Source organism: Andrena cerasifolii, chromosome 10 (assembly GCF_050908995.1).
Source record: "Andrena cerasifolii isolate SP2316 chromosome 10, iyAndCera1_principal, whole genome shotgun sequence".
NCBI classification, from domain to species: Eukaryota; Metazoa; Arthropoda; class Insecta; order Hymenoptera; family Andrenidae; genus Andrena; species Andrena cerasifolii.
This window is the reverse complement of record NC_135127.1, coordinates 11,002,017-11,024,147: the sequence shown is the minus strand read 5'-3', so window position 1 is coordinate 11,024,147 and position 22,131 is coordinate 11,002,017. Positions and strand designations below refer to the sequence as shown.

Here is a 22,131-nt window from a genome sequence, read left to right as displayed (position 1 = left end):
ACCTGTAATTTTGAAAGGGACCTCAAAAAAAAAATGAAACCCAAGTGATTAAAACAGCGACTAGAAGAATGCGGTTTGTACGATAAGATGGCTGTTTTTTATCTCAAAAGCTAGAGCTTTCACAATCAATCCTGAGTTCAACTGAAAAAAGGAATATACTTTGAACATGCTGTAAAAATTTCAAGTCGATCCGAACCTTGGTTTTTTCGTAATCAGGGCAAAGCCACAGAAAAAAAACAATTATTAAAACAATTTTTCTTTACAGCATATACTGTTTATAGTATTAATAAACATTACCCAAAAGTACTAGTCACACTTTGTATTCATCTCCTTGTAATTAATTCGCAAAGAAATACTTGACCTTCGAGGGGTTTGATTGCCCCTTAACAGGACCGAGGAAATCACGTTGCCTCGCTTTCAATGGTCGCGTGATCGAGCGGCCATTGGAAACGACGTCGGGTGGTCGATATAACTGTACCTATACTACTTCAGTATTTCCCTTTGACAAATAAGTTCTAGAAATATCAACGGTATTTCTTACACCCCCGGAGATACAGGACTCTCTAACCACCGAACAGCCTTCCCCGAAGCAGATTACTTTTCGTGCACCATTTGAATAAACGTAGAGACTTGATAGGCGAAGAACAAGAGCGCGTCGCGTCGCGATAAACTTTTATCACCGATGACCTTATTGAGAAACTGTCTTTTCTCGTAAAGCTTATCGTCATCTCGCGACGTTCCAGGAAGCTGTGCAATGGCCGGTGGGAGAAGATGGAGATGGAGACGAAGGAACGATAGGAGGCCCCGCCGCGCCGCTGTCGACTTCGCCGTGGATTGCATTACGGATCCAAATATTGGAGCACCACTTCCGCCCGATGCTGGTCAAACTGTTTGACTTTCCGATCGCTCGCTCGGACGACGGCCCCTCCTCGGCTTCGTGCCGCAACGTCTGGCTCGTCAGCAGCCGGACAACGGCTGCTTTCGCTAATCCCGAAAGCGGCTTAAAGTAAACGCGAGGCTGCTCCCGCGGGTACAAGGATCTCGGGCGTCTTCGACTGTTGCGAAAGCCAAAGTTCAGAGCCGACCGGGGCCTGGAAATTGCTCCACCGCCGAGAATATTGCGAGCAAGAACGCTTCGGTAACTGTGCGCCACGATGATTCACTCACCGATGGATTCACGTGGACTCGGAAGAATGGCGAATGCCAAAGTTGGGTGGATCGGGACGTTTAAGTAATTAGGTACTATGCAATAGGCACGTAAATTAAATATTTTCTTTTCACAGTTAGGCAAGTACTGTTTGACACATAGTCCCTTTAAGGGGTCATTCTACATTGAACCGCAGAAAAATTAAGCTATTTTTAAAGATATTTTTCTCAGTGAATGCAACATATGATGAAATAAATCTTTTTTATATTAATTAACATCGTTTGCCAGGACACTGTTCCTCGGGGATGCAGACTCCTGTACAATCCCTGACGTAGCCCGTTTTGCAGTAGCAGGCGTCGCACAGTGGGACGGATCGACGTTCAGGTAGGCATTCAGTTCATTTCTTACATATTTCATCATTTAATGATTATAATCTAAGATTACAGGTAATATATTGTATAATAAATACAATAATCATTTTTTTTCTCGTCGCTCTTTTTAATAATGGGACTTCAAGAGTCCCTTCGTGTTGATTTCCATATATATACATCCATATATATGGATCGAGGCTTATTAATAAATTATTTAGAAAATCTTGATTTGTCATTTTTCGGCTGCTCTTTTTGCGTATAATTCGCAGTAGTTTTTAAAATCATTATTTCGGGCGTTCTAGGCTTCCTCAATTAAATATTCTAAAAAAATTTTAGATTTCCATTTTTAGAAAATGATCAGCTTTTACACATTGGAATAGTTTTAGTTAGTCTTTTTCTTGTAATGAAAAATATAAACACTTATATTCTATTGCCAAATTAAGATTTTTTGTTACTATTTTCGTATTTTTCTAAATTAAAAGAATTGTTCGTATTTGTCCGTAAATTCAAGCATACCTCATAATTCTGGATAAATTCAATTCCACAAAATTCAATTATTCATATCCGACCGCATCCGACCCTTTGAAAAAATTGATATTTTTTTGCACAAACGCAGGTGCAAGTCAGGAGAAATATACTATTTTGCTCCAATTTTTTATTTGCAATAATAATTGTGCAAATTGAATGTTTTTAGCTTTAAATTACACTAATTGAGTAATGTTCAAATATAATAATAATGAGTAATATATGTTGGAAGTGAAGCACGCAGAGGTGTGCAACGTGTAAAAGTAGGAATGAAACGCTAGATAAATAAGAATGAATCATGTATGTAATCAGAGAGTGATTGGAATCGAATTTTGCAGAAACAAATAAAAAGGAAGCAAAAAAAATTATTATTGTATTTATTATACAATATATTACCTGTAATCTTAGATTATAATCATTAAATGATGAAATATGTAAGAAATGAACTGAATGCCTACCTAAACGTCGATCCGTCCCACTGTGCGTCGTTGCATTTCTGGAAACAGATACTCGATGACGAAACATGCACCTTTAGCTGAAACTGATATTCCAGCGAATCGCAACTGCCTCCGTCACGTGACTCACAATGTTAACGACGAGGCACGGTTGGCCCATGTTCTCACAAGTGGTCTGACACGCGGATCCACAGGAGTATTCCTCGTGTGGCCCGCCGCAGTCAAGCTTGGCAGCGAACGTCGCTAGAAACCAACGAACATTCAACGAAACCTATACTTGCCATCGATTCGCACCTCGGAACACACTCTTGATATCTCTACATTTCTGACCGAACGTGGACGAGTTGCTCGTGGCGTCGAAACGGGATAGAGAGAGATGTGAGAGGACGAATCCAACACAGCACACGATCGAAAAGGTGCGTCTCCACCAGCGTTCGCGAACTGTTCACGAGACCAGCGGCCATGGCCGTGATGGAAACACCGGTTCCCGTAAGATCACCGAAGTTAAACATCACGGGGCGGCGTACTGGGGAAAGATGGGTGACCATCACCTGTCTCCCGGTGCGTCGCTGCTGCTGGGACCCGAAGGAGAGAGGAGGGAAAAAGGAAAAATGACTATCGTTCGTTGGGCAACATAAGCGAAATGCTTGAAACGCCATCCTGTGGGTTAGAAATACACAGGAAAACAAAAAAATACAAATACAAATATAAATACAACTGTTCACGAACAAACGATTCCAAAGGGGCATAGGACATTCAATTCCCATACTGTTCGTGAACAGTTCGCGAACGCTGGTGGAGATGCACCTAAAGACTTACAGGAGGAGAATACCGCCAGGGCGAAGAACAACCCGAACATAATTCTGAACATTGCGATGCGACTTGTAGACTTGTTTGCTTCTAAACTGACTCACGGAAGTCAACCACGCCGATTTATATATACACGTCGCACAAATGTGCCACCCGTCGGATGAGTTATTAAATATGCGGTAGGTATAGCAAGGCTGCATGCCGCCAAACAATGGTCGCGCACCAAGTATTATTGAACAAGATAACTGCTGGCAGGAAAATACCTTTTGCCCTGAGTTAATAAAGGTCACGCCGGGAAAATACTAATTAGTCTGGCTATTGTTACTTTCTGAAATATTTCACTGTGTTGTCAGTCTTAATGCACAAATATTGTACATCCACTTTTAGCGTTTTTTTGAGAAACACGAGTTTGAATTAAACATGCAATGGTAGGTAAGATGCAGGGGCATACATGGAAGAAAATTATTATTTTTTACAAATTTATGAAGTGGATATAAATGTGATTTTTATTTGTTGCATATAAGAACTCAGATTTCGTAAAAAGTGGACATACAATGTTATTGCACTAATTGGAAGCCATCGATTTCACTATTCACTACTAACAGGAAAGTCGTGCGATAGGATATCGCACAACGCAATTGCACTAGTTACAAGCTACTCGATGGAAACACTTAGTTGCTTCACCAAGAAATACCATATCTATCTATGTACATATATAATCGTTGCGTCACTCACTGATTCATCAGCGTCCAACCCAAACCACTTACTCTAGAAAGTAGGTGCTCGATAAGAAGGGATTTCTTGAAATTCCACCCCCAAGGGGGTGAAAAGGGGTAAAGTGTGTTTTCGCGGATCCCTTAATATCTGTTAGGCCTGATTAGATATGAAGCTGGTTTTTACTTACAAAAGTTACCCACAGAAATGCCTTAAAACCAACATACATGTTACTTTATACAGGTTACGTCATAAAAATTGCATAAAAAATACTTAAAAAGCAGATATAAAAGTAATTCCTTTGATTTATTCTACCGTAGCGATGTATGGGCATTTTGCTAGTCACACATAAAATTTCTATCTGCGCCCCCTTCTACCCAGGACCGGCTCGTCCTTATAGGCAAAATTAGGCAGCTGCCTAGGGCGTAAATTGCACAAGGGGCACAAAATGGTGTTTTCATTGTTGCCATTTTTTCGAATAAAGCTTTAAAGAAAATACTGCGAAAAAGCTACGAATACAAATTCAGAGCACGGTCATCAAAAAGCTGAAATAAATGTATTATAAACTTTTGGCAAGATCGCCTAGTGCGCAAAAATGCTCGAACTAAGCCTGCTTCTACTTATTCAAACAAGGATTCCTCGTAAGTGCTTACGCTTCTTCGTCACACCGAAAATTTCATAGCTCACAGGAAACAAGTATTGAGGAAAAATGAAATAAAAGGCTGATTACAAAAACACTTTATGGAAAAGTAAAGTCAAGGTACTCGTTAGTCACATTAGAATACAATCGACGAGGTACGTCACCTAGCCCCTTTAATACTTCCACTCGATGTAAGAATTTTTAAATTTAATTTCTAAGGAAGCCGAATTTGCTTCGTAAATCACGGTATCACTTTTTGCATATCCGTAGTGTAACGATATTTAGAAACTGATTTCCCAGAAACACTATCTCCTTTAAGTTATTCGCCATCCTATTGCCACACAACTGCGTATCTTTGAAAAAAAAAAACGCAGATGTCAAGCAGAGTGTTATCTATATTTGCATAAGAGGCGGGAAACAGAACTATAGCAGTTTACAGAATGATTCTATCCGCGACAGTCATCAGGGGCGATCGTTCAGGCCAGCTAATACCAATCTAACCCGCCCATATCACTCTTCTTCTTCCCATATGAGTAACATCTTTTGCCAGGACACCGTTCCTCGGGGATGCAGACTCCTCTACAATCCCTGGCGTAGCCTTTTATGCAGTAGCAGGCGTCGTTGCATCTCTGGAAACAGATACTCGATGACGAAACACGCACATTTAGCTGGAACTGATATTCCAGCGAATCGCAACTGCCTCCGTCACGTGACTCACAATGTTAACGATGGGGCACGTTTGGCCCAGAGTCGCACAAGTGGTCTGACACGCGGATCCACAGGCGTATTCCTCGTTTGGCCTGTCGCAGACAAGCTCGGTGGCGAACGTCGCTAAAAACCAACGAACATTTAACGAAACCTATACTTGCCATCGATTCGCACCTCGGAACACACTCCTGATATCTCTGTATTTCTGAACGAACGTGGACGAGTTTCCCGTGGCGTCGAAACGAGATAGAGAGGACGAATCCACCACAGCACACGATCGGAAGACTTACCCGAGGAGAATACCGCCAGGGCGACGAACAACGCGAACATAATTCTGAACATTACGATGCAACACTTGTAGACTTGTTTGCCTCTGAACTGACTCCCGGAAGCTAACCACGCCGGTTTATATATACACGTCGCACAGATGTGTCACACGTCGGATCAGTCAACTAAATATGCGATGCAGCAAGGCTGCATCGCGATCGTGTGATTCCCCTTTTCCCCCCGTTTCCTTCTTTCTTCGTTGCATCGTGATCACAGGCGGCGAAACGATGCTCGCGCACCAAGTAATATTGGACGAGATAACAGCTGGCAGAAAAATAGCTTTCGCCCTAAGTAAACAGTTAATTAATAAAGGTCACGTCGGGAAAATACTAATTAGCCTGGCTACTGTCGCTTTTTGAAATGCGCGCCACGTGTAGATATATGCACAGTCGTTGCAGTAGGCATCATTAAATTATGTCAAGTTAGCCGATATTTCACTCTATTGTCAGTCTTAATGCACAAATATTGTACATCCACTTTTAGCGTTTTTTTTTAGAAAGATGGGTTTAAATATGCAATGGTAGGAAAATATTATTTTTGATAAATTTATCAAGTGGATACAAATGTGATTTTTATTTGTTACATATAAAAATTCAGATTTCACAAAAAGTGGGCATACAATGTTTTTGCACTAAGGTTCTAAAAAACGCCCCCTTTAAGGGTACTAGGCAGTCGTTCCTGTCTAGAATGAAGCATTTCTGTTTCAATTCGTTACAAAGAGACAAATTTAAACTAAGACATCTTTTGTGGCTATGGGGAGGGTAAAGCCTCATCAACGGAGTTTTATTTACTTATCATAAAGAATAATAGTTTTCATTAACTTCAATTTAAGTCCGGTCCGAAACTACACATTTTGTGAACATGCTCGAATTTTATTTGACTCGATTGGAAGCTCCGTTTTTGAGTTATCACTGCAAAACAAAAGAGACATTTTTAAAATGCCTCTTTAATGATCCATCTGTAGCGTCATATATAATGCATATTATTGACAAAACAAACATGTTTTTTAAAGCTCCTGATGTTAATAAACTTCATGCCAAAGAACGAGTCTCGGTTTCAATTGGTTTCTTTGTAATTAATTGAAACAGAAATGCTTCATTTTAGACAGGAACGACTGCCTAGTACACTTAAGTCAGCCAGACTATTTCCAACGATCGTTCCTGCCGCGAAACTTTTGGGGCTTACAAATTCAGACGGACCACATATTTGCGATAATTTTGCAGTTGCTGTGGGGTTAGTTCAATTTAGTGGTCCGTATGAGTACCATCGTATTAATTCAAGATCGTCCACAAGCAACCACCGTTTTGTAGTTATGACGAGGCTCTAAAATGGCCTGTTTGAGTTAAGCCTTGTACAAAGCGAACTCGAAGCTCGGTTTATTTTCAGAGTAAACAGTCGGGATGCCGCCAATAATATTTTCAATGCTTCCTAGAAAATATCCTCGTGCAAACACGCGAAAACATCCTCGGCGTGTTCCCACGCCCGCGCCACTGGACTTTTAGGTGAAAGAAAAGCTACGAACATCCCCGGAGGACTATCTCCACGATCCTGCCTCTTTTGTGTCCTCTTTTCGCTTCATTCCTCCCTTCAACAGACTCTCTATTAAAGACCAACGACTGCGCCTAACGGCGCCACGAAACGAGGGACGAGGGTGGCGATAATTAAACGCGGGCTCTCAAGCTGGCTCGCGCTCTAGCTGCCAGCATGACCAGATGACGTCTCCGGCTTTCGCGGTACGTATCTCGAAAGTCCCTGACGCGGCTGGGTCGCGTATCATGAAAGAGGACTCCTAGATAGCATCGAAATGCGCCGCGCGGAACCACGAAGGCGCAGGGGCCATAATCTCGCGACAAGTTTCGTCTAGGTGGCTATTTTCGCGGATGTCCCGCGACGCTGGGAATTCCTGAAAGCGCGGGTTTTATCCGGCGCCTACGCGACGGAAGAAAACTCGGCCGAACAGCGCCACCGACGAATAAGATTGCGGCATGATTGCTGGCGTTCGCGCGCGATGCCCCTGGAGATACGGCGGTTCAAGGAAAACGTAACGTGATTGCGAAAGGTGGAGGATCGAGACAATGTCGCTCGTAGCCGCGCGATTTATTACGCGCAACGAGCGAACCCAGCACAGAATCTAAGTAGTGTAACCAGGCGAAGATATCAGTTACCATTGGGATTGAATTTAGTTTAGTCGGTAGAATTTTCCCTGGGTCACCTCTGTTCTCGAGGAGTCTTCTTTCAAATGCAATTGTATTTCCAGTACATCTCTACCTGAGATGGAAGTATTGAATTTTAATTTGCGACAAGGGGTGGGTTATTCTCGGATACAAACGAGCCGACAGGAGCTCCCTTCGAAAACAGGAAACGTTTAGCATTGTTGGAAGTTGAGAGGCGTTGATTGGCCGCGTTAATATCAGGTCAGTATGTCAGAATGGCGTTTCGCTAAGGGGAGGGTGGAATCGTGGCTCTTGAGAGGCACAAAGGAGCCACGGTCGCCTCCTGTGACGCGACGTTGCACAAGGGTGGAAAGTAGAGTAGAGAGCGAAGGGTGGCCGAGTGGGCGGGAGAAAGAAGGGAAACCTTGGCCCTGCTCGGCTCTCGACAACTTCCAATCGAGTTTTCCGCTGTCAGTGGCTGCTGGTCGTCGACGGGGTGGCTTCCAAGCCACCGAGGCACCCTGAAATGCTGAATAGGTCGGTCGAGACAATGTCGAAGGGTTGCTGGTCGACCTGACTGGTCGAGTTTTCCGAGCAATTAAATTCTTGATTTCGGGGCTATGGAAAAATTGCGCGTTTTGCTGCTTTTTTTTTCGTTACACCAGCAGAGATGCGCGTTGAAGGGAGAGTTTTTTTTCAGAGCTTCGATTCAAATAGTAGCGTTTGATGAATCAATCAAAGCGTTAATTGTGTTCCGCATCAGACATCGCGGGGGTGGGGTAGTATTCTAAAGCGTTTTCCCTCAGCGGCCGGGAAAAGTTACAGAGCTACGCATAGGGCTGCCTATCAAGCTACGATTTCTCCTGTAATCAACGTACACGCGAACAGCATAGCTAAGTGATTCTCCGGGGGGGAAACGAGTGGAGGAGAACGAGGAACACTCGATGGAACGAGAAATATTCTGGAGGGCACTCGAGCATCCAGACGAATTATCCGTCCCGCAGCGTGCAACGAGGCGGGGAAGATGAAAGGAGGCGAGACGGAGGAAGTTGGCTCCGAGTGCTCAATAATAAATAGCATTTTGACTCTGGGATATTCAATTGTCGACTTCAGCCTCGGCTAAATAAAAAGGGAAAAGGGAGCGAGACCTTCGAGAGCTCAGAGCTTGGAAGTGATGGGCTCAAGACACATCGTATCACTTCGATTATATGACGCACACATTGAATTGGGCTGAGTGTTAGTTGACAGCAGAGGTTCCTTAATCGTTTTGCGACGGCCAAATTTCTTCTATTAGGCCTTCTACAGTCTGCACACTACACTTTTTTATGAGCAGAATTTATTTAAAATACTGACGCAAGCGAAGTTCGTTGCAAGTTGCATTTATTGCCGATAAAGACTTGCCGGGCGCCTTCAGTTCGCTTCGAGCAATATGAAGTGAACGACTGCAGGCGCCTACAGTGCATCGGAAGCAAATTTCAAAGCGCCTTTAGGTGCCAACAGTAGTGAAAGAGTTAAAACCCGGAGAAACCTTAGATCATAGAATGGTATAAAAGTCTTGATAAATATGATTTTTGAATAATGTAGATATTAGAAAATCTGGTTCCCAATAACACTCAAAGCTTCGTATTCTGCAATTACTCGACAATGTCCAAACTACAGACTTGCAGAGCGATCGTTAATGTTCCATCAGATTCGATTGGTCTCTTTCCCGACGACGAAACAGCATTTAAGGTAAAAGCAAACGTGAATTCAGGAAACTGGCTGAATGAGTGCCAGGTCCTGTACGCTGACGAAGTGATCCGTCTCTCTGAAATTTTCCGATTGAATCAGCCGAAACTCCCTCGACCATTTTCACACCATCCAACGCGAAGGTCAGCTAATTGCCTGGCCCGTACAATACCCGACGATTGACAGATCGATACGACGAGAATCGCTGTGTCGACTCGACTGGTCACTTGGTGGCTAAGACGCAACTGCTTCTTTTAACATTTTCAGTATGGATCGCACAAGTAGAATCACGGCGCCTGGTCTCCACATTATTCTTCATAATTAATTGTACCGAGGGATGCTGGCGCATTACTGATAACAAGAATTATTCCACGCAGAAGAAGCAAGCCCAATCGTAAGCGCGGCGAAGAAAGAAAGAGCGCTCCTAGGCTTGAACCACGGGGAACGCGTCTTTTTACCCCTGCTCAACTACCCGGGGGCAAAAAAGTGTGAACAAGTCTAGGAAAAAGGGAGATGAACGCTCGGGCGCGTGCAAGGAGGACGAACGAAGTGGTATCAGGTTATAAGAGAAACAAAGAAAAATGGACGAGGCGAGCGCGATGGTCTCTTCTTTCATCGCTGGTCAATAGGTCGAGCGAAAAAAAGTGTGAACAAGTAGCTGCCGAAAAAAGGACGGTCGTGTTTTAGACGCGTGCGAGAAGGGCGGAGGGAATTGTAGACTCGTACGAGAGGGAGGAAGAAAGTTGTTTCTTCTCGCTTATGGAGGGTGGGTATGAAAGTGTGACAATTAGTTGAAAGCAGGATATAAGTATTACAATTATCCAGAGATGTGTGCTTGGAATACGTTCTTCAGGGATAATATTGTCTATGAGACGTTTTTTTACTTTCGTTCGATCTGAATCTTAAATTATGATTTTTCTACTTGGGGAATTGTAATTCTATGAACGAGAAGCTTTATGATCATAAATCCTTCTTAATGAAACACACAAACGCTAAAATGTGAGGATGGTTTTTCACTTGTGTTCTTTCTTCTTTTACAAATCGTTCTTACGTTTAACGTTTTGAGGAAGCTATATTTAGTGCAGAGATAGTGGCTACGTTACTATTGTCCAAGTATTATCGTATTTTACTGGCTATTTTAGTTATTTAATATGTTAAGGGCCGTACGTGCAAAACCTCCACGCACCGGGTAAAATAAAATACCGTAAATTATAGTCAATGTATCACGTTTCCACAAAATATTCATGAAAAAACATCAAACTGTACTTAGTGGACAAAAATTCATAAATGGTCGAAACAAAAATATTTACTTCCCGCCGACCTTTTTCGATTTTTCATTCTCACTGATGGAACACGCAGGTTTTTGTCACTGCGACACATTAAATGGCAAGCTGGTAATTCATATGCTTGAATATCGCAAATCGCAGCATAATTTATTGCATAATACAACAATTAAAGGGAATTAGTCAATTAACCTCGTTAGCCAACTAGCCCGGATTTTCCCTACATATAACAATGCAGCATTATTTAACAGCAGTTTATTCGTATTTTGGAACAATTCATTTTAACAAGGATTCAGAAGAAAGCATAGAGCACTAGAGTTCACCAACAAAAGCAAGAAGTACAGAAATAACGCCTAAGGAGGTTGGTAGTAACTTATATTATGTTCCATTCGTGGTGTTAACAATCTCCAGGGCTGACGCAAACTCCCTGGCTGTTCCTCAAGTATCCATTTATGCACCCACAGCCAATCACGCATTGCTGAAAATGAAGAAATCGATGAATGCGTCGTTCCTATTCAATTCTGGTTATCAAATTCGAGATCAGTCAAACAGTATCTCGCATTTATGCTTCAGAAGCATCATTGGACTGTACAGTCGTCGAATATCGATGGCATCAAGTTCAAATAAGAAAGCAATCGGTTACGTATCTAAGCTTCATTTCGTTAGAATCGCGTAACATTTCGAGGACACATGTTTCAAACAATATCCTTGCTCAAGGATACCCACATACACGGTTCGAAAGACAGTGAACCAGGAAACAGATTTATGGCACTTTAGAATGTGTTACGCGAGAAGAACTGAATTCAGATTGATTTCATATTTGTTTTAAAAAATGAGCTTGGATACAGACGAAAGTGCAGATGTCGATCTTCGGCGTGGCACAGCTGGGTTCACACGCTGATCCACAGGACTTGAACTCCTCGTTTAACCCACATTGCTGACCAGACGAACCTTGAAGGAAGACGATGCTTCAGTATCACGCGATCTTCCACTTTCTTCCCTTTTAATCCACTAATCGTCGCAGGGTGTCAACGGTCGAGTGCACAGATAAGAAGTATCCCCTTGCTCGAACTCAGAAATTGTGGTTCAACTTTCTGTGAGCATTTCTCATCGTATGTCCTCGAGCGAAGACACCAGGTTGCGCGAGTTAGTGTCAGGTACTTACTAGCAGAGAACACTGCCAGAACTGCGAGTAGAACGAAGACGATTCGAGACATTATTGGTTGGTATCGTGGACAGTCGATCTATCACTAGCTGCAAACTCGCAGGAACTACTTCCTTATATACAATGCCTTACGAAGCACTATTCATGATTTTCTATTCCTGCTTTTTTTCCTCAATGATTTTCCTATTTTGCTAATCCTATCGTGCAACGTCTCATTTACTCTTTATGCACTTTTCCCTCTCACCTAGGCGATATGTTAATCGTTGCACATAAACTAGGGAACCTTGGGTCGCGTTATCGACGTGACGTTTGCTTCGAATGTGGCCTTTACTTTAGTTTTCCATAAAGTGTTTTGGATTCCAGTTCCTTATTCCACGTAACGATAAATAATACTTGTTTCCTATTGGATGTGTATATATGCTAATTGGACTAGAATGGAGGTGCTTTTTAAGGATGTCAATAGCAACTACCAATTCTTAATACCAGTAATGAAATGTAGAAATCCAGCTTTACTCGTACAACCCCAGACTAATACAGAGTTCTCTTTCCTGTGAAGTGTGCTTTGGACCCAAATATTTCGAATGCACATACCGAACGTTGTACAACATATGTATCTGAATAAAAAGCTGAGAACATAAAACAGTTTATGGAAAAGTAAAGTATAGGTACTCGTTGGTCACGTTCGAACATAGTTGACGAAGCAAATGAACGTCACGTCGATGACGCGTCCCAAGGCTCTCTCGTTTATATGCAACGTTAACATATCGCCTAGGCGAGAGGGAGAAGAGCATAAAGAGTATATGAGACGCTGCACGATAGGATCAGCAAAAGAGGAAAATCACTGTGGAAAAGAAACAGGAATAGAAGATCATGTGCAGTGCTTCGTAAGGCATTATATATAAGGAAGTAGTTTCTGCGAGTTTGCAGCTAGTGATAGATCGACTGTCCACGATACCAACCAATAATGTCTCGAATCGTCTTCGTTCTACTCGCAGTTCTGGCGGTGTTCTCTGCTAGTAAGTACCTGACACTAACTCACGCAACCTGGTGTCTTCGCTCGAGGACATACGATGAGAAATGCTCACAGAAAGTTGAACCACAATTTCTGAGTTCGAGCAAGGGGATACTTCTTATCTGTGCCCTCGACCGTTGACACCCTGCGACGATTAGTGGATTAAAAGGGAAGAAAGTGGAAGATCGCGTGATACTAAAGCATCGTCTTCCTTCAAGGTTCGTCTGGTCAGCAATGTGGGTTAAACGAGGAGTTCAAGTCCTGTGGATCAGCGTGTGAACCCAGCTGTGCCACGCCGAAGATCGACATCTGCACTTTCGTCTGTATCCAAGCTCATTTTTTAAAACAAATATGAAATCAATCTGAATTCAGTTCTTCTCGCGTAACACATTCTAAAGTGCCATAAATCTGTTTCCTGCTCACTGTCTTTCGAACCGTGTATGTGGGTATCCTTGAGCAAGGATATTGATTGAAACATTTGTCCTCGGAATGCTACTTGATTCTAGTGAAATGAAGCTTAGTCGTAATCGATTGGTTGTTTCTTTGAACTTCATACCATCGTTATTTGACGACTGAACAGTCTAATGATATTTCTGATTCTTAAAAGCGAGATGCTGTTTGACTGATCTGAAGTTTGATAATCTGAATTGAATAGAAACAACCCATTCATCGATTCCTTTATTTTCAGGAATGCAAGATTGGCTGTCAGTGCAAGGATGGATATGTGAGGAACGGCGATGGAACTTGCATCCGCAAAGAAGATTGTTAACACCATCAATATGAACCCAATATATGTTTCTACCAACCTCCCTAGGCCTTACTTCAGTACTTCTTGCTTTTTTTATGAACTCTAGTTCTCTATGTTTTCTGCTGGATCATTGTTAAAATGAATTGTACCAAAACACGAATAAACAGCTGTTAAATGATACCGCATTGTTATATGTACTTCATAATGACTAAGAATCATTTGTGTAGTAAATGAGAAACTTAGAACACGTCAGAATATTTTCCATTGGAAAAATTTATACGTATACAGTCACCTGTAACATATCCTTTGCATTAATAAAAAATTTATGAAAGAAAATCTGATAGATGTGTATTAGTCTTTTCTCTCGCGCGTCTGTGCAACTATGTTTGTGTATACAGCGTTAAACGAGGTTACTGATATTAAATTTTAGTAGATCTTCAGCGTGTCAAAGGACACGACCTCCCAGTCAGTTCAGAGCTAGTTGAAGATCGTGCTGTCCCAGAAATGCGGCGATAACAGAATTATCACCCATCGTTAATACAAAAAAGGGATGCGACACGAGCTACAAATTCCGAAAAATATTTACCGCCACGTTCACTGACAACATGATTGCCAGTTAATAATCGGTGCTCAAACTTCATGAGAAAGTTTCCATCGGAGGTGCAACAGATCAGCTGATTTGTACCCTCGATTAGATAATTGGATTGTTAACACTTTTAGCAATTATCGCGATGTTTGTGGTGTGTCAATCTCGCGAGATATTTCCGATCTTGAGATCCAATTTCACAGATACTTCTAGAATACTTCTTGATTCGTTACATGGATTAAAATTTGTCATTGGATGGATGCTGACAGTCATCGATTCTGTATCTCCTCGCGACATTTGACTGTATAGTGCCAGTTTACAATAAACTCAACTACCAAACTTTAAATTAACATTATTTATTAAATAAGAAACTGATATGCAACAATGTACCAAACTGATAAAATACATTGCCTTCTTAATTAATTCTTCCTTGCCAATCAATTATTATATTAAAAATTAAAGTAAACAAAATTTGAAAACAAGCCTTTATTAAAATGTACTAAAAAACAGATTCGCAATAAGCACCAAATCCCCCCATTCTTTACTAATTATAAATCACAGTCCCTCTACTCAAAAACATCTGTGACTTTATTCCAAACGACACCTCAAAGTTCTACTAATTCTTGAGTGAGAATCATTCACAGTAAAGTAACACCCAATCAAACTGCGGTACCTCGAAACTCAGACACCTAAATGAAACAGGATTCCGTACCAAAACTTATCGTCAATCCCCTACAAATGCCACTGAACTCATAGTTCCTCATTGATACGCGAGGCTGCGTAATTCTTGCTCGCCAAGGCAGACCTTCAACCGTATTTCTCACCGTGAAATTAAAGATAGAGCTGACCTGCGAGCTGAATCTTTGCCCGCGCCTTCGGCACTCGTGGCCAGTTGTTTACAGTTTTGGTTACGTGAACCCGAGGTCAGTTAACAATTAATCTCGCCAAGTGAGAGGAACCGCGCCCATATTGGCCGCGGTTGTCTTCCTAGAAGCGAGATTACGCGGTAAACACCGTCTCCAAGCGACAAAAATCGGGGTCATAGTTCATTAACCTGCACGATATACCGTAACCCCGTCCCGTTTCGACTAATTGATGGTATTTCCCGGCTATCTGTCCCGCGGAAAATATGTCGAAATCGCGCGCATCGAAAAGCGACGCTGCTCTATCGATGAACGACGGCTAACTCCGAATGCGAGACGCCAGTTAGAGAAACACGCGGATTACCGTTCAGCGATAAGCGGGCAATAGAGTCGCGTGGGAACGATATCGCGAATTAAAATAAAATAACAAATAACAAAGGAAAGAGGAAGAAAGGGGAGAGATAAAATGGGAGGAACAAGTATTAGAATAACAATATCACTGATATCGTTACTCTATTTTATTTCTCCCCTTTCTTCCTCTTTCCTTTACTATTTGTTATTTTATTTTAATTCATTTGTCCTTCGTACTATGCCTCTTCGTGTTATTAAAGTATATAAAATCGTTATATCTTATTAATAAATGAATAGTAATAATAATAATCAGCCTGGGCACGGGGAACCACTTAGCGTTCTCCACGGAATCGCGTCCTCCGCTTCGCCCCCTCAATTTTCGAGATGCAAAGCAGACTTTGAGACTCGCGAAACGTGCTAATAGATTGCGCGAGGACGTTACGCAAGCCTGCAGTTTTTCTGCGGAAAAACCAATAGGTTCTTTTGCAGGATATCTCGCGGGTATACTTACATCTGGAATCCTCATATTTTTTCAGGAAGCAATGCTAATAACAAGTAACCCAAGTGGACCCCGTATCCGTCAGGAGAGGATAAAATAAGCGTTGAATGCTGATTTTCTTAAATTTCGTAGGCCCGGAAGATTCCTAATTTGATTCGTAATTACTGTATCTCATTGTTCGCTGCAACGCGTTGCATTTAATCAGCGCAGCGCTAAGCACAAATACATACCTATTTCTAATCGGTCGACGCTCAGATAAACTAGAGCGTAAAGAATCTAACCGATGTCTGAGGACTTTGGCAGAACTGTAATTGCAGATATCCACGGATTAACGCGAGATAGAGTATCGTTTATCCACCTTGCATCGATCACAGCCAATCCCGAGGTATTGACTGTACCGCCAGAAAATGAAATATCGTATCAGATAATCAATCGCACGGCTGTACTCGAGTGTAGAGGAGAATGGGTAATGGCGGTACACTTGAGCAATAAGTGTAATAAAACCAAGATATAAGGTGCAATATTTCGTGAAAACGATTTTTTTATAAACTTAGACTGTCAACCTATTCGTAGGATACGAAAATAATTAATTTTATATTGATTTGTTCAATAAAATTACAAAATACAGAGATGTTGTGTTTGACAGCCATTGTCCACACCTACGGGTAATAGCGGTCACGTTGCGGTCTGGGGGCTGCTAGATTATTCGCATATGTATCCATCCGCCCAGTCCCATCCACGACATTCAGAATGGGTCCAGAGGCCACAAGAGATGCATCGAACCACATTTCAATATCATTGTCAAACTGATAGCAAATAATACACTTGTACACTGCTTTTTCAAGCGTTTGGGAAGCCCAATTAGCCCAAAGACACGTAAAAAAAGTAAGTGGAACGTGAAAAAAAAAGAAATTGCACCTTTCGGACATGCCGTTTTATAATAACAATACTGACCATCGGTGCCCGCTGATCGCGATTGCCCCATTCCCCCCTACCTGATAACTTGCGTGAATCGCCACGACTAAATCACGAACTGGAAGAGGTGGGACGCGGTAGAAATTAAGAAGAGTCCACATGCCCGACAAGGGGAAGCCGCGGAGTGAAGTTCACGGAAGAGAGACCGTATAAAAGCTGACAGCGGCCGAGGTACATCAGCATTCGTTTCTTAACAGCGTAAATCGAACAGTATAATCCAACCTACAAGCATGTCCCGCGCCGTGGTTCTGTTCTTAGTCGTCGTGGCTGTCGCTTACGCCAGTGAGTAACCAGAAACCGTTCGAGCACCCTCGATTCTCATTCATCTTTTTCTCAATTGCGGCACTCCGTGTTTCTAAAGCTGCACGATATCACCCAGCATCGCACGAACGAAAATCACGAGAGGTATATACTTGAAACTTTGGCTACCTTTTACAGGTGCGTATCCACAGGACCCTCAGGGCCCTGAAGACTGTGGCCCTAACGAAGTATTCAACGCTTGTGGATCGATGTGTGTCAGCACCTGTGAGAAAGCAGCTCCACCCATCTGTACAATGGTTAGTGATTTAATTGCGGCTACATTTTTGTGGGGAAAATTGTGACGAATGTGAAGTTGGACTCGGGGGACATTTCTCTCAAATTGCTTTGACGTGTATTGTATCAATCGAAGTGATTCTGTGACAAGAATTTTGATCGCTATTGATCACAGAAAGAGTCTAATCTCGGTGCCATTTTTCATTGCAGGCGTGCAAGATTGGATGCGAATGTAAATCTGGATTCGTGAGGAACAAGGACAACAAGTGTGTCCTCACTCGCGACTGCTAATTGCAAATCCTCACCAAGGGTGCATCGAAGATGGATTCTTAAATTAAGACAATTGAAATATCCAGGATATTTATGTACGGTAGACGGTTTGCTTCGAGCGTGGGTAATTTTACTCAGACTTGGAGATGACCACTATATTGTTATGTTATAAGAACCGTTGTGTCGCTTACTTTTGATAAGCTCTCATAAATGTGTTTAAATATAGAGAAAGTTTCAAAGTACTTGGTGGTTTTTCTTCTAATTCCTTAACCCGGCGTTGGTAAGGTGGGGTCCCCCAGACCCCGCAAATAATTTAGTGTATTATAGAAATCCATATCTTTAATTCAATTTTTATTACGCAAAAATACTTAACTAATTAAACATCTTTAACTTTCGACAAAAATATATTCTTCCTAGCTTATATAATGAACAAACGAAATAACACTGCCACGCGTTGCTGAAAAGTTATACTCTAGTTTAAAATCTGTGGGGTCTGTGAGACCCCACCTTACCAACGCCGGGTTAAAAGCCCCACGTCATCTTTCTGTGAAATATCGAGGAAACTTTGTTGGAAGTTGAAAAATCGAACCTGATCGATCATCCGCGATATCGATGTGCAACTGTCTTGTGCAACAATAAGATTGCAGATTACATGTCCTGCTGTTTAATTAGCTTGGAAAGCATGAATGGCTTTGTGGCGTTTTAAATTTCTCGGAACGATATGTCCAGATTAAAGTTAAAACTTCTCGGGGCGACGTAGCTGAATCACCGATTCTACGCATTTGTCTTTAGTTTAGATAAGTTAACCCATGAGTCATCGATAACATTCTTGGCGATAACGCTTGGGCTTCTTTTTTTAACGAATTGGACGCTACAACTAGGTTTCGTTCGGAAATTAAGGAAACACAACGATTGAAGGGATAAACCCGATGAAAGATTCATAGAATAATTATTTACAAATTTTTATTTTTTAAAATTACAATTTTCTTCTCTCGAGAGTAGACTTAGCGATTAATGAATTGTATCAATGCTCTCAACAATTCTTTTCCGAGACACAATGTTTATGGGCGTTTCTGTAGAATCCTTTTTTGCACTGACAAGCTGTCACGCATGCCTACAGAGAAGCAATGTAAAATTTGTTTAGAATATCAATCATATCTTTACCGCGCAAGATATGTAGGAAGATGTAAGCGTTATGATAAAAATAAAAAGCGAAGTGCAGCTGACGTTAATGTTGTAGGATCGACAAAAAAAGGGACGTGAAAGCTGCGAAAAGTGGGAAACGATTAAGGACTTGTTATCGTGTTTCCCTTGTCATCTGTGATAGATACCAGTATTCTTTATTCTATATTTCTAATTTTGGGAGTGTATCTGTCACATAGATGAATATCGGAGCCTGAGCTGCTACTTCGAGATATTACAAGTATGAATTTAGGAAAAATGAAGACAGATGATAAACAGCACTATATAAAAATAATTGGAAACAGGTGAGATGAGTATCAGTAATACGATATGGATAGATAGATAGATGAACACGTGGAGAATATCTATGCGTAAATGAGATAGCAAAGATGAATGCAGGGCAAGGATAAAAGATGCTGGAAGAACCTTGACAAAGGGATCAGAGTGATAAAGCTCTTGGTGCAGCATAATATGTACATATCACGTGCAACTAACCTGTAGGCAATTCGGGAAATGTTTGATTGCACACGTGGGCTCGCATTTAGTTCCACAGAGTTTGAATTCCTCGTTAGCAGGGCAAACTATAGCGCCACTGCTCACTGTATAAATAATGAAAATGGTAAAAAGTTTACCATTGCGCAATTGGAAAAGTTGCTAAATATAATAACGATTCTTGTATCAAGCTACGGGATACTTACAACCAATATAAGCAATAGCAACAAGCAAAAGCAGAATACCGGAGCGAGACATCTTTGATTGTCCTTCTTTGTTGGTTTAGCTTCTTCGAACTTTGAAATGTGTCTGATATCGAACCAAGGAACAGGCTAGATTTTATACAAAATCGGATGACCTTCGAAACATATTACGTCCATTTATTATCTGTTTATCGCCAACATTTCTGGTGTGCCTCTTCACTACTTATCGTCCGTGGCACGATTTATAATTACTCGAAGGAAGTGGACACAAACGATGCACGTGTCCCACAACTGACCACCCTGTCGCTTTCACGTCTTACGAAAAGAATAGTTGAGGAAATCAAACGTTTTGGTCATTTCATCTGCGCACCAGTCTCTGAAGTACCCACAGTTATCGTGACACATTCCACCTACACTATGAAACACAGGAAGTGCCCCAAAAATGCGAGAACTCTGCTGACACATTATAAACTGTTTCCAAGCCTTCGACCACAATTTTGCGAAGTTTTCCACTCGTTCGTAATACATATTTACAAACGTCGGAAGCTGCTCCAAAAAGGGGCAATGCGTTGTACGAGCGACCAATGGGAAGCACGGTGAAGTTTCAAGAGTTGGTGCCAGTGCAGCCACATTTATCAAGAGAGGGTGGGATGGTAAATTATCGAGGCACAGGTTAATGTTGCGTACAGTAGGTTCTGTAGCAGGCAGCTTGTCTATTCAACGTTACTCGCGTGTGCACGGCGGGCGAGCAAACGCCCAGGGGTTAATCGCATCGGGATCACCGCAAACGTGACTTTTCTCGCGTAACTAACGCCCCCGAGCAAACAAGCCAGCTCCGCCAAATCGCGAAACGCTCGCACGAATTACCGACTCGAACAACACGCTACCGAATGGGCAAAAACTGAAAAAGGAAGCTTGGGTGGACCAGGTGTCTGCGTTGGAATCGTTTGACTAATTTGAAAAGCTACGACGCGTGAAATCGTTATCCTATAAGGGTGCAAGCCTCCCTCGTTTACACGGTGACAACTTTAAAACGGTGAAAGTTACACAGTGTTGAAAAAGCTGGGACATTGGGCGCGCAGAATGTACACGAACGACAACTAAGATAAATCCACCGGCAGTTTTTCCTCACCCCATTTGAATTTTCACTTTTCCGATGGCGTACAACGAGCTGAAACGAAATATCGGCTCGCGAGGGAAACGTGACGGATACGATCGGTGGCACGTGCGACCGGTTTCATCAGCGACGTTTCGAGCCGTCCTCGAGCACCCTCGAGGGTGGCACTGAATCGTCAGTTTTAGAGGAACGAGATATAGGGGCGGCGAACAGCCGAAACTCGTGGCATATTCCGCTGAAACCGAGTTTCCTTCCGGTTGGTTGCCTCAATATGCTCCGCGGATGAAGCAGAATGTCGGCTGGGCTACACGGACAATACACCTTTCTGTATGAATCATGAGTCGTCCCCGTGGACGCGGATGGAATTCCGATCGGTGATCTCGGCAAAGGGAGATATGGGTATTTTCGGGTTGAAGAATGGCATCGGCGGCACTACCTTTTCAATTCCTTTCTAAGGGATCCCCGTGCATAGAAGACCTCGAGTTACAATGCTCATACATTTGCTCTATGAAATAGCAGCTCGACAAACACGCGCATTAGCGATTGAGAGAACCTGAAGACGCGCGCATAAATTATCAGTGGACCGAGCACTCGAAGATAGCAGCATTAAAATCCAGGGGATTTATACCGAACATTTAATCAACGCGACGAATCCGAAACGCGTGTCACAGCGCAGTGATTCAAAGCTGATTTGCCTATCGCTCCGTTAATCCCCGGGCCGGCAAACAAATAGGAGATAACGGATGATTTGGGGCAGTTTCGCTAGAGTTCCACGGGAATCGCCAGGAGCGCGTATGATGGATGAAGATTCGCCGCGAAGGAAAGCACGAGAACGTACGACGCTTCGACGCGAGATAAAGTAGCGCGATAGAAAGGATCCTCGCCCCTAACGGTCCATTTACGGTCGAAAATTTAGTCCGCGGAGAGGGCGTATAAAGTCTGAATGAACGAGTCGCCGTGCTGGGTCGCAATTTATGGAAATCGAACGCCTACATAACGGCGTTTTCGCAAATCCTTCGAGGAACTTATCGTCTGCGCTGCGTCTGGTCTAGACGGACAGGCTTTTCTCTGAAACGATCGCTGGTGGGCCTTGCAAGCTCGTATCGCATGGTCCACATTGAAATTTCTCGATGTCGCTAATTCGTAGCTTCGATCGAAAACAAATTAATGGTCAATCCAGCCGATGGGTGGGAAATTATGCAACAGCCGGCGGTACGCTCTATCCGATCGAAAACAAGATAACGAATTAGGAAGAGACCGATTAGATAAGGGG

At 42.4% G+C, this 22,131-nt stretch overlaps 6 protein-coding genes and 1 long non-coding RNA gene across 8 annotated transcripts in view; 2 read left to right on the top strand and 5 right to left on the bottom strand.

The window, feature by feature from the left end:
- LOC143374231 (uncharacterized) overlaps positions 1-15,548 on the bottom strand; it is a 77,979-nt gene extending 62,431 nt beyond the window's left edge. The window contains exon 1 of the long non-coding RNA XR_013086625.1: positions 15,221-15,548. This is a non-coding gene — a long non-coding RNA (uncharacterized LOC143374231). The remainder of the gene's footprint in view (positions 1-15,220) is intronic.
- LOC143374230 (venom metalloprotease inhibitor-like) lies at positions 1,262-3,393 on the bottom strand. The gene is made up of 3 exons (XM_076822191.1): positions 3,318-3,393; positions 2,629-2,741; positions 1,262-2,539 (listed from the first exon to the last, which is right to left on the bottom strand). Exons 1-3 carry the CDS (start codon positions 3,367-3,369, stop codon positions 2,498-2,500), a joined length of 207 nt encoding a protein of 68 aa, XP_076678306.1. The 5' UTR covers positions 3,370-3,393; the 3' UTR covers positions 1,262-2,497.
- Positions 5,040-5,814, bottom strand: LOC143374225 (venom metalloprotease inhibitor-like). The gene is made up of 3 exons (XM_076822185.1): positions 5,661-5,814; positions 5,381-5,493; positions 5,040-5,291 (listed from the first exon to the last, which is right to left on the bottom strand). Exons 1-3 carry the CDS (start codon positions 5,710-5,712, stop codon positions 5,148-5,150), a joined length of 309 nt encoding a protein of 102 aa, XP_076678300.1. The 5' UTR covers positions 5,713-5,814; the 3' UTR covers positions 5,040-5,147.
- Positions 11,101-12,185, bottom strand: LOC143374229 (chymotrypsin inhibitor-like). Its single transcript, XM_076822190.1, has 3 exons — positions 12,027-12,185; positions 11,712-11,812; positions 11,101-11,339 (listed from the first exon to the last, which is right to left on the bottom strand). Exons 1-3 carry the CDS (start codon positions 12,076-12,078, stop codon positions 11,259-11,261), a joined length of 234 nt encoding a protein of 77 aa, XP_076678305.1. The 5' UTR covers positions 12,079-12,185; the 3' UTR covers positions 11,101-11,258.
- LOC143374228 (chymotrypsin inhibitor-like) lies at positions 12,883-13,966 on the top strand. Its single transcript, XM_076822189.1, has 3 exons — positions 12,883-13,042; positions 13,257-13,357; positions 13,727-13,966. Exons 1-3 carry the CDS (start codon positions 12,991-12,993, stop codon positions 13,805-13,807), a joined length of 234 nt encoding a protein of 77 aa, XP_076678304.1. The 5' UTR covers positions 12,883-12,990; the 3' UTR covers positions 13,808-13,966.
- Positions 15,549-17,181: 1,633 nt separating the features above from the next.
- On the top strand, positions 17,182-18,106 carry LOC143374226 (chymotrypsin inhibitor-like). Its single transcript, XM_076822186.1, has 3 exons — positions 17,182-17,342; positions 17,499-17,617; positions 17,805-18,106. Exons 1-3 carry the CDS (start codon positions 17,291-17,293, stop codon positions 17,883-17,885), a joined length of 252 nt encoding a protein of 83 aa, XP_076678301.1. The 5' UTR covers positions 17,182-17,290; the 3' UTR covers positions 17,886-18,106.
- Positions 18,107-18,810: 704 nt separating this feature from the next.
- The window catches only part of LOC143374227 (chymotrypsin inhibitor-like), a 56,541-nt gene continuing 53,220 nt past the window's right edge, over positions 18,811-22,131 (bottom strand). Inside the window, exons 4-6 of one of the 2 annotated variants that reach the window (XR_013086624.1) lie at positions 19,745-19,896; positions 19,542-19,645; positions 18,811-18,978 (exon numbers count right to left, since the gene is read on the bottom strand). Coding sequence is in view for 1 of the 2 variants with exons in the window: in XM_076822187.1 (XP_076678302.1) it covers positions 18,898-18,978; positions 19,542-19,645; positions 19,745-19,796 (237 nt within the window). In the remaining variant the exon portion in view is untranslated. Of the gene's footprint in view, positions 18,979-19,541; positions 19,646-19,744; positions 19,906-22,131 lie in introns of those variants that run through there. The other variant, XM_076822187.1, reaches the window with a different exon arrangement.